Source organism: Clytia hemisphaerica, unplaced genomic scaffold, assembly GCF_902728285.1.
Source record: "Clytia hemisphaerica strain Z4C2 unplaced genomic scaffold, Clytia hemisphaerica genome assembly, whole genome shotgun sequence".
Taxonomy (NCBI): domain Eukaryota; kingdom Metazoa; phylum Cnidaria; class Hydrozoa; order Leptothecata; family Clytiidae; genus Clytia; species Clytia hemisphaerica.
The window spans coordinates 613,124-625,279 of record NW_027103824.1 but is presented as its reverse complement, the minus strand read 5'-3'; the positions used below and the strand labels follow the sequence as shown (position 1 = coordinate 625,279).

Below are 12,156 nucleotides of genomic sequence, written 5' to 3'. Positions count from 1 at the left end.
GGAAGACTGGAATCAAACGAATGAAAGCAACTCCATTCCACGTTCGGAAATTATCACAGTCACTGGACATAAGAGTGAAGCAGGGCTGGATCCTTATGATAGTGGGGACGAGGTTGAACAACGAAGAATTTCTCATGCCATCGATAACGTTCCCTGTTCCTCGCGATCAAATCCACATCAAAATTGGGTCGTACCTGCAAATAACCACAGTGTCCAAAATCCTACTTTCAGTTTTTTTGATCAGCATCAACAAGTTTTGTCCACGCACCTCAGCTTTTAATTTTAGTAACTGCACAGTCAATTTTTATAATCAATCACAGGCACAGACACCATCCAAGCTCCTTGTTCACCACCACGACAAAAAAACGCAGATACTTATTTATTCAGACTCAGATTCTTCTCAAGAAAATTAACATTTTGGTTTACTTTTCCACGTCTTGACTCGTCGAAGTCTGTTTTGGAACTAAATGTTTTGACACGTATTGGAATTTATTTTTGACAAATAGCATGTTTACAAGATATTGAAACAATGAGCATAAATTATGTCTACTTTTTCTTTTGTCTCATCCTTTTGTTTTGCAACATTTTGAATCGTCATTCAAAAAAAAAAAGATTTTGTTTGAAAAAAAGACTTTTTTTTCTCTTTGTTTGAGTGAAGGTTCTTTTGTTATCAAATCAGAACATTCGAAAATTTGAAAAATCAAAAAAAACAAAAACATTCGAAACTTGCCTCCCTCTGAGAAAACCCTTAGGAACGTGACTGTTTTGGACAAAAAAATGTATAGGTTTTTCTATAAACAAGCCTTTCGACAATGATTCTTGAGAAAACATTTTTTTGGGTCGACAATAAATTAGTTATCACATGATTTCTCGTGCAATACTCAAATATTTTACTCGTTCCGAGATTTTACCGATATTTTTCCTCGCCTAAAGGCTCGGAAAAATATTACGGAAAAATCTCGGAACTCGTAAAATATTTCTCGTATTGCACTCGAAGTCATGCGATAACTAGTACATAGCCTATGGATGGAAGGTTTATGCTTCTTTAACCTGAGTTTACGCCCCGTAAACCTAGGTTTGTACTTTAAAACTTGGGTTTGCGCTTTTGTAAACCTAGGTTGGCGGTTTGACTACGTGAGTTGTTTTGAATAATAATAATAATAATAATAATAACATATAGTCGTCATTGTTGAAATTGCTGACCAGATCAACTCATAGTCATAAGAACGAAGAAGAGACTGGATCGCAAGCTGATTAGCTAATGTTAACATAATGCTTAGGATGACATACATGTTAGAGCGGGGGTCACCTATAGTTTTTTGATAGACTTGATGGGCGCTGGGTAAGTGGCCGGTGTAATTTTTGTCAGGCTCGCTCCATTTTTGGCTTTGTTTGAGCTGGTAGCAAACCCATACCGTAGTCTTGTTTCACAATCTTGTCTGTGAAATATCTGTTTGGAATATATATAGTTTCCTGTTATGGAATTTTCTTCTCCAGTTCCTATCGTATTGATCAGAAATACGAGAACAATAGGTTCTTGGAAGAATGAGCATTGATTGGTTAGTCATGTAAACCTAAGTAAAAAGTCCTAAACCCGCTAACCTAGGTTTACGAAGCGTAAACATTTGGGCTTTCATACTTTCCACCTTCTCGTGAGACAGGGCCGTTAAACGATTCTGCGACGTAAAGAGGCCTGTGCCGTAAAAATGAGGGAATGGTCATTGAGTTTAAAGCCCGAAGGGCTAGAAGAGAATCTTTAACCTTTCTTAGGCAAGAAAAAGTGAAGCCTTAAAATATACGCCATATTTTTGATGACGGATTGAATCTAGGAATTCCTTTGTTTTCGAGTGATATTTTTTTCGAAATTAAGCGGAAAATTTTAGTTTAAATCTGTCATTTGTGTAAAAACCAGGCGGATAGCGCAAGGCCGCGCAACTTTGGTAGGATTTGTTGGCTTCAAATCCTACCAAAGAGCTTGACTTCTAGTCCTTCGGGCTTATACTTCATTAAGAATGGTTTATCCCCCCGTCAACAAGGCGTCGCCATCATAGTTTATAGTTAGCCGTAAGGGGGTTAGATTAGCCCTGGTCTCGGAGGGTGGAATGCTTTCCAATTTATAAGCCCCCAACGGTTTGTGTGAACGCGTGAATGCGTGAATTCAAAAATTTTGCGTGTACAGAAACTGCTAGCGAGTACCTCACTAACAACCAAATAACGGAACGCAAAATGTTATGTGGTTTCTTTAGTTAAAAATTTACACGTTCCAGAGGGCTAGGGCGCTCAAAAATCATCCGTGGTAATTGAAATTTTGCAGGGAATTCCTCTTTTTATCAAATATCATGCACTTTATTGTGCTTGATAGTAATTTATTTCTGCTGATTTCGCACGAGGCTTTGCAAAAGTATGCCACAAAAACATATTACAACAATTCATTTACTCGTAATCGGTGTATATTATATTTTGTACTCTGAGTTTCAGAGCTCGAATTTCTGTGAAAAGATTTGTTGTCTGATACTCCGATAACCCGTGCTGATCATAAGCAGGTGTAATTTTTGGGTACAAATGGGGATACAAGAATAATATCTTTTGAAGAATAATCATCTTTAAAAAAATGGAAATTGTAGAAAAATATTTGAAAATATATTTGAAAATACTAGAACAATAATTTTACATAAGATTGGTTAAAAACCAGAAAAAATAAGTGAAAAAAGCAAAATAAGGTTATTTTTCTACATAAAACATATTCTATGGTACAAAAAAAATCTTTTGAAATTGAACTTAAAATCCAAAATGAAAAACACATAAATTTTACTTTAGGGGTAAAAAATGAAGAATTAGAATCACTAAAATTTAGAATTTAGAATTTAAAATAAAAGTGAAGTGAAAATTCTTCAATAAAACAAAATAATCGTCCATGTAAGTGTCCTGAAACAGTGAATCACATCCATCAATCCATCCAATAAAACTCATGGTAATATCCTGGCGCTGATGGGAAACAGCCGTTTGGTGGTAAGATTACTATCGTTTTGTATTTTGATTCCCATTTCCGCACTAAGATTCTTGTCACTTTTCCGTAAATCTTCCAGTTTTTTTCGGGATAACCGGCATGAGATCGGAAAATCTTGTGATTACTCACGAAATTGTCTAATTTTCCGAAGCTTATTTTTCAACTATCCGAAGTCCTGGTGTTTCCACTAGGAAAGTGGCACAAGAATCTTAGTATGGAAATGGAAATCGTATACAAAACAACGGGTACTGGTTAAAAGTGAACAAACCAGCCTTGCCATAACAATATTTAAAAAACTTTTCATTTTGTTTGAAAAAAAAAACATAACCTACATATGTACAATATTATTGACCATGGTGTCTCTTCTCTTTTATAAAAAAAATCTAAAAACAACGTCCAAGAAGAAAGGGTACTTTCAAACATCCCTTCACGGAAAGGAGTTCTATCTATCCTTCCCCTTTTCTCTTTGTATGTTAGACAGCAGAATCTTTAGATGGTAATTGATCGTAAGATTGAGGCCTATTGAAATCTTCTTTCTTCATAAGCGTATCACAATCATCAGCGTTTTCATCCTCATCATCATCGTCCGTTAGTTGCAAATCATCCGGAATATCTTTCAAATCACTATTAGAAGCACCCGGGCGTGCCTGTGAAGATGCCGGAGAGTCCATCTCATCAGCGTCTTCTCTACCAGGCGGTAATACAGAAGGATAGGGTGGTATCTGTTCCGGATCTTCTTTCGGTAAACCACCGTTTGAAGGTGGCGGACTTTGCTTCGGTTGCTTTGATTTACTTTGCATTGGATAGTCATGCGCACTAGATGCGTAACTAGGTGTTTCGTCTCCATGGCGACTACGGCGTCGGTAACCAGGTAACACTTTGATTACCAAAATAACGATGATAATAATCAGTAGAATGATAATGATGAGAATAATGATAGACAAAGCTGCTGTTGCTGCTATCAATCCACCGTTTCCATCATCTGAAGGAGAAATCGAAAAATTAGCAACAAATAAGCGAAGAAGCTATCTACGACGTACGAAATCTATGACGTGAGGTTTTCGAATCTCTTCAAGGCTAGCTCTGTCCCGTAAAATTTGACATTAACGCAGATTAACGTTGTAGTTTGAGGAGTGAATCTAGACCGCGAAATTCTCCAGTATCACGTCATAGAAATCTATTAAGATCTAAGCACGATCTAAGGGAAGTTTACCTTACAGAGATTGGGCTGATTCATTTAGGATAAAAAATCACCCGATAAAAAAGTTAAACAAACAGTTAAACAAAAAATTTGGTGAATTTGAGCTGTAAACAACTAAACATTTGTAAATATACCGGAAGAAATTTTTTGAATCTCATCTTTGGAAGTTATGACGTATACAAAAAAGTAAAAGAATTTATAGGACAAAAGAAGATCCCGTACGTCATAAATAGATTCTTGCTTAACCTCCCTTTAAACAAACAAGTACTACATTTTCCAACTTTGGAAAAATGGCCGAGTTGTTTTTAAGACCCCATTTCTAACCCCGTTCTAGGCAAGGTCAGGGCTGCCAAACTTGACAAGGTAAAGAATTGCATATTTTGATGCCCCTACGAAACTGGTCGTTGTTGGATAATCGATAAAAGAAAGAATTTAAAAGTAGTAAAATTAGGACTTTTTACCCAAAGAAATTGATAAAAATGACTAATTACTATCAGTAATTAACTCATTGAGGTGGAAGTATACAGTGTGGCTGTGATTATGTATTCATCAAGAGCCTCTTCGGAAACAAGCATTAGATTGAAAGAGAGGGCGGGTTCATCACTTACCATCATCATCAAGAACAGGAGCAGCAGTTGGTTTTTCGTTAGGCGATGGAATTTCATACATCGGTGGAAGACCTGGGTTCAATCGGATCTCTACATGATAAAAAGATAAAAAATGAGAATTTACCATCACGCATTAAAAACAGACCAGATCAAGTGTTAGAGCAGGTATGTCTTTAAATATATCTCAGAGAGGATGCTGGTGGATGCTACAAGGGTTTTAATCAACCTGACAAATCCTCAAAAGAATTTTCATCTCTCTGTAATTCGAACAACCGAGCCAGCACAAAACGTCAAAACAACGTCCATTTGACGTTCATAAGGTCCAATTAACGTCACTTGAACGTTAAAAGAACATTGAGTGCTAGCTGGGTAGGTCCTAGCCTATACTAGACGTCACCCGCGTTTTTTTACGCAATTAACACTTGAAAGGCTTCTTTTTTTCGAAAATCGTCAAAGTGGAACTCACTAAGAAACGAGATGAAAAATCCCGGATTTTAGTGAGGTGCTCGCTAGGTAGGTCCGTATATATTAGCGTAAGTCAATTATAAAAGACAAACGCGAAACATCTACAAATAACACCTACAACTATGGCCGTAATATTTGACACAAAAGCATTTTTTCCCTGCAAGTGCCTTAACTTAGGGTTGGAAAGTAGAGTGAGTTTTAAGTCTAAGTTCTGAAGATCTGAGGATCCAAAAGCTTGTTAATGGTCTGAGTAGGATGAGAATATATGATATGCACCACTGCAATGTCTTCTGACATTACGTCATGGACCCAATAGCTCATTGGTTGGAAGTGACGTAAAAGCAGTCAATACGTCACTTTCAACCAATCAGCTATTGGGTGGAACGGAAGACATTGCAATGGTGCATATCATGAATATATAGCCTGTAAGTCGATATACTCCTCCCAAATTGAAATCTCCAATTAGATAAAGAAGAAAGCCAGAAAATGCCATTCTCGACCGAACTTTGAATTCAGCAAGACGCTATAGTATTAGAATACCCAGAAATGCCAACATATTCTGACCATGATCGCAGTACAGAAGAAAGGAAGGCCGTATTACAAAAAAAAATACTTAAAAACTTACGCATAGAATTATTGGCCAGCATGCAATATCGGGATGAGCATGACGGAACGCCTTTGAAATAATACACAAAGAATCCACCACAATTCTGTACACCCACGGTCGCCGAATGTTTACATTCACACGGGTTGTCTGCGCTTTCAAAACAAATAACACGTTCCACGTAACCTTCATCTGGTACAGGATGTTCGCCCAACATGAAACCATGGTATTTGGATCCGCATCTGTGAATCTGGCTATTACTTTCGGTTGTGTTACATCCTTCCTTCATTTGCCAAGGAGTGTATTTAGAACCGAAACGATATTTCCCATACAACTCAGAATCACATTTCATGACAGTAGGGCTTGTGTAGGTCCACAGACGGTCAGGATCGTACTGTACTTCGTAATTCTTACACATATCGTATGGTCCTGCCGCTATTTTGTTTTTCGTGTAGTCTAAATCTACAATAAAATGAAAAGAAAGGCGTTGTTGTAAAAAGATCCCGGCGCAAAGAATATTTTAAGGAAGTAGAAAATAATAGGTGGTGAAAATTATAGAAATCAAAACATACGATAAGGTTGATTAATGGTTCTTGAAGATTACAAAAAAACTACCCAGCTCAAATTAAAAAAGGTTTCTTCTGGCCAAGTCAAGAAGTTATTCACATAGTTTTAATGTTTAGTGTAGAAGATTACCTTTAGCTCTTTTACCGGCCGGTGCTCCACAAAATTTCGCGTTACACGTTGGAACAGAGCCCAACCGATAAACATAGAAGGTACCACAGTTCCTTACAGCAATATTGGTATAGAATTCACAGTAACATCGTTTATCGTACGAAAAACAAATCTTTCTTTGGACACGTCCTTCCTCAACCGTTGGATGTCGGTCAACCATCCAGCCACGGAAGTTAGCACCGCAGGGCTGACCGAACCGTGACTTGTCAGTAATTTCTTGGTTTTCTAAACATTGGCTAGCCATTTCATAGCCTTCGGGCTGGTTGAATCGATACCATCCTTGAAGATCGTTGTCGCAAGAGACGTCTTCCATTTGATCCCACACACGTTTGCTGTTGGGGCCGTTTGGCATTTCTTTGTATTGAAGACATTCTGTGATTTCTGATACGTTTTTAGGTGATGGAGGTGGATCTGTTGAAGAAATAGATAACAAGTAAATACAAAGGATTGGGATTGAGTGATGGTTTGATGAAAGTGTAAAATACAAAGGATTGGGATTGAATGGATGATGGGATTGATTGAGTGTTGTTTGATGAAAAAGTACAATCAAAGGATTGGGGATTGAAAAATGTAAAATACAAAGGATTGGGATTGGTGATGGTTTGAAAAATGTAAAATACAAAGGATGGGATGGGTGATGGTTGATGAAAATGAAAATGCAAAGGTTGGGATTGAGTGTGGTTTGATGAAATGTAAAATACAAAGATGGGATGAGTGATGGTTTGATGAGTGGGATGCGTGATGTTTGATGAAAGTGTAAAATACAAAGGATTGGGATTGGGTGATGGTTTGATGAAAATGTAAAATGCAAAGGATTGGGATTGAGTGATGGTTTGATGAAAATGTAAAATACAAAGGATTGGGATTGAGTGATGGTTTGATGAAAATGTAAAATGCAAAGGATTGGGATTGAGTGATGGTTTATGAAAGTAAAATACAAAGGATTGGGATTGAGTGATGGTTTGATGAAATTAAAATACAAAGGATTGGTGATTTGATGTGCAAAGGTTTTGATGGTTTGATGAAAATGTAAAATACATGAAAATTGGGATTGGGTGATGGTTTGATGAAAAAGTAAATGCAAAGGATTGGGATTGAGTGATGGTTGATGAAAAGTTAAAATGCAAAGGATTGGGATGGGTGATGTTGATGAAATGTAAAATCAAAGGATTTGGATTGGTGATGTTTGAGAAAATTGTAAAATACAAAGGATTGGGATTGAGTGATGGTTTGATGAAAATGTAAAATACAAAGGATTGGGATTGAGTGATGGTTTGATGAAAATGTAAAATACAAAGGATTGGGATTGGTGATGTTGATGAAATGTAAAATGCAAAGGATTGGGATTGAGTGATGGTTTGATGAAAATGTAAAATACAAAGGATTGGGATTGGGTGATGGTTTGATGAAAATGTAAAATGCAAAGGATTGGGATTGAGTGATGGTTTGATGAAAATGTAAAATACAAAGGATTGGGATTGAGTGATGGTTTGATGAAATGTAAATGCAAGATTGGGATTGATGGTTTGATTGTGAAAAGGTGGGATAATGGAAAATGTAAAATGCAAAGGATTGGGATTGAGTGATGGTTTGATGAAAATGTAAAATACAAAGGATTGGGATTGAGTGATGGTTTGATGAAAATGTAAAATACAAAGGATTGGGATTGAGTGATGGTTTGATGAAAATGTAAAATGCAAAGGATTGGGATTGAGTGATGGTTTGATGAAAATGTAAAATGCAAAGGATTAGGTTTGATGAAAATGTAAAATGCAAAGGATTGGGATTGCTAAAATGTAAAATGCAAAGGATTGGGATTGATGTGATGATGAAATGTAAATACAAAGGATTGGGATTGAGTGATGGTTTGATGAAAATGGGATTGAGTGATGTACAACTTTTGGATGAAAATGTAAAATACAAAGGATTGGGATTGGGTGATGGTCTGATGAAATGTAAAAATGCCAAAGGATTTGAGTGATGGTTTGATGAAATGTAAAATGCAAAGGATTGGGATTGGGTGATGGTTTGATGAAAATGTAAAATACAAAGGATTGGGATTGAGTGATGGTTTGATGAAAATGTAAAATGCAAAGGATTGGGATTGAGTGATGGTTTGATGAAAATGTAAAATACAAAGGATTGGGATTGGGTGATGGTTTGATGAAAAAGTAAAATATATTATGCTAGTAAGAGTTTTTTCAGCAAACTCTGTATCTGGTAATAGCTCGACATTAGACCAGATCAGACCGTATTTAAGAAAAGTCCCGATATACATTTTATACTGTCCATAGACCACCCCCTCAAACAACCAAACTACTCAAAGCTACTAACTGGAACAAGTCACTTTTGGAGCTTTCAAAAATAATTTTTCGAGTAATAATGAGTTCGAGTAAACATTATGCAAAAATTGCGAGGACGTTCAATAAATGACAAAGTTTGATTAGGTTTGAGTACATAGCTTCAACTTGAAAGATAGAATGATATCCAAGAGTCTGTGGGAAAACAATAATCAGTTATAAATACGAATTGCATTACAGTATTTAATCTGACAACAGACTAGTGCTCAAAACCTAATCACGAATAAGTAAAGGTTAAACGAGCTTTATACTTTAATACCATACAATTAAATGATGACTAACGAAATTCGGAAAGTTGCGCAATGACGGGAGATAGCTCATTTTCAAAAAGCTTTGAAAGAGGATCAAGAGAGATCTGCCAATTAGGAGATTAAGAAAAGAGAAAATAGAGTGTTTTTTTCAAAGCTGACCAACTTTTTGTCAAAATACTATCACCAGTCACAAGTCTTTTTAGGTACATATTATAAATGTGTTAAGTGCGGTCAATACATTATGACTTAAAAGAAAGAGGGTTTTTGGATAGTTACTTAATAGTTTAAGTAGAGCTTTAATAAGAAGTTTCCAGACAAAAGTATGAGATATAATTTCCTAGATATTAGACGTGCGGTTTAATACTAGTACAATACTAAAGCAAACAGACGTGCTATACTACACTTTTTTTTATAAGAACCAGTAAATTTTTGCTGAGGCTTGGCTGTTCTTATTTTTTTGGCACTTTGAGCCTTGAATTGTTCTTATTTTTTCTAAGGTAAAAAACAAGTTTTGGCTATTTACTTTATTATTTAGAGGATTTTAGAAACCAGTGATTCTTTTTGCTATAACTCTCTAACTTCAGCCTCTCCACTGTTCTTAAATTGTACTTATAAAATTGTTCTTATGAAAAAAAGTGTAGTGCTAGCTATTCATTCCTGTCAATTTACATGTTCTTATTATAAGAATGAAGTATATAACAACATACATAACATATAAGGCTTCGAGGTAAGCGATTTAAAAACATGCTAATGTTGCTAAGGCTTTAGAACTGTTTTTGTTTGAAAAACGACAAACTGCTTGAATAAGTCAAAACTCTCTGAAGAATACCGAAATAGTGACAATGTGAAATTTTAAGGTCTTAAACTAGAAAATGTACCATAACTAACAGGACTTTTAGACGAAGTTCTGTGTCAACCTAAGCTAATCGAATTATGTTTTTTATTTCAGAATAAGTGATCTATCAGCCCTAGAGACATGGTAATTTACCGGAAGCACAAACTAAAAGGCTGCACTCGTTAAAAGTTAATGGTTTAAAATAATGACAGATACTTCCGTTGACTATCTCGCACATTGATCATTCTTGCATTATAGAATGACAGGACGTGCTTATGTTTGAAATCAAAATATAGCGAGAAAATATTTTGTGGACATCAATAAACAAAAGCAACGGTTTGGCATAACTTTTGTAACGATTGTTGATAAAAAATGGTGGCCTAAACCACTTCAGACAGACTGTTCGACAAATTCACATTATTTTGCGTGCATTAAACAGCACCTCTATTAATCAAAAGCTTCAATCTCCTCTGATTTAAAGTCTAGATTTCACGATGTAGCATTTTCAAAATTGTTTTATTCGTGTGTATTTACTGACGGCGCAATTATTAAGGTTGCATCACTTTAGAAATCTGGACAACGATCCCCCTCAAATTCAAAGACATAGATACATCAATAAAACAAATCAATTTAATTAGCACAATTTCAAAGAAGACAGAAGAAGAAGAATCTTACCATTTTTCTTGGGCATAGAGATCATATTGGTACAATAGCGTTCGTCTCTTTTGGTCGGCATCAAGAAATAGATATAATGCGTCCTACAGTTTCGAACGAAAATAGTATTGATACTATGACAAGTACAAGTTTTGATGCCCTCTTTATAACAATCACGAGCTCGGAAACAAACATTCATTTCCACAATTCCTTCTTCCTCTGTAGGATGACTACCCATCAAGGTACCAGAATATGTGGTACTGCAAAACCTGGGTGCAGTATCACCAGGTTTCACATTCTTTGGGTGTCCTTCCATAAGGACGTTCCCGGAACTGCCGAGAAACCAATACCAGCCCGGTTCTAATTCATTATCCATTTCGCCAGATGTCGGAGAGTTTTCTGGCATATCGAATCTCCGGGTACCATCATCTATTCGGGTAGCTTCGGTACATTCGGCAGGGAAATCTTTTAATATCTTGTAATCAAACACTGAAATATAAAGGGAATAGTTTAGCATTTAGATTTGAAAAAGAAAACTATATACTTTGAAGATTCTAAATCTAAGACCTCAATAAACAATTCTAAATGGGGGCAGAAGAAGGTTGAAATCGGCGAACTCATTATCAAAATAAAGATGTGTACATTTCAAATATTTTCAGCATTATTGCCATAACCTTTCCCCTTTAAAAACAAAAAAAAAAGGAAAAGAAAGTTCCATTCCGATAACAAATTGTAGGAAATTTTTAAATTCCTAAATTCTATAAAGAGAGACTTGAACTCTGAGAAAAGTGAATTTCAAAGAAAATTACTGAAATTGAAACTGATGCTATTGCAAAGAATTAAACAAAAGTAAGACTTGGTATCAAAGTACCAACTTTCCAAGAAAGATATAATCTTCAACTATATAATTAGGGTGATGAGGACAAAGACCAACAAATAAGTTAGATAATGAAAGTTCAAAACAACCAAGAAAGAAGGGACCAACGAATTACTTAGATCATTAAAAAAGCAATTTATACAATAAAACCTTACCTTTCCTCCTGGTAGTTGCCAGTTGCAAGGAACATGAGATCAAAACAAGACATAGCCACTGTTGTAACATTATATACTCATTTGTTTGTTGGGATTTTGTAAAATTAAAATATTCCCTGAAATTTTTCCTTAAAAAAAATAAAAATACATGAAAAAGCTGACATAAAGATACACGAGAAAAATTGTCACACAAAAAACATCCGTACAAAAGTTCACAATATAGTAATATTTTGTGATTGAACTTTCTCTTCATGTCTGAACTCCCCTTTAATAAGATCCGGTATTAGATTGATCAAATCACGAGTTTCAACAATTCAAAGAAAAAGAAAGAGCTATTACAATTAGCAAATTAACGAAGACATTTCAAGTACAAAGAAAAACAACTAACTTTAGGATTTCGTAAT

General features: G+C 35.6%; 1 protein-coding gene across 1 annotated transcript; it reads right to left on the bottom strand.

The window, feature by feature from the left end:
- Positions 1-2,582: 2,582 nt before the first annotated feature.
- Positions 2,583-11,906, bottom strand: LOC136806691 (uncharacterized). Its single transcript, XM_067063280.1, has 6 exons — positions 11,753-11,906; positions 10,742-11,209; positions 6,582-7,031; positions 5,907-6,347; positions 4,817-4,906; positions 2,583-3,989 (listed from the first exon to the last, which is right to left on the bottom strand). The coding sequence occupies exons 1-6, from the start codon at positions 11,820-11,822 to the stop codon at positions 3,481-3,483; spliced, it is 2,028 nt and encodes a 675-aa protein (XP_066919381.1). The 5' UTR covers positions 11,823-11,906; the 3' UTR covers positions 2,583-3,480.
- Between the last annotated feature and the right edge of the window lie 250 nt (positions 11,907-12,156).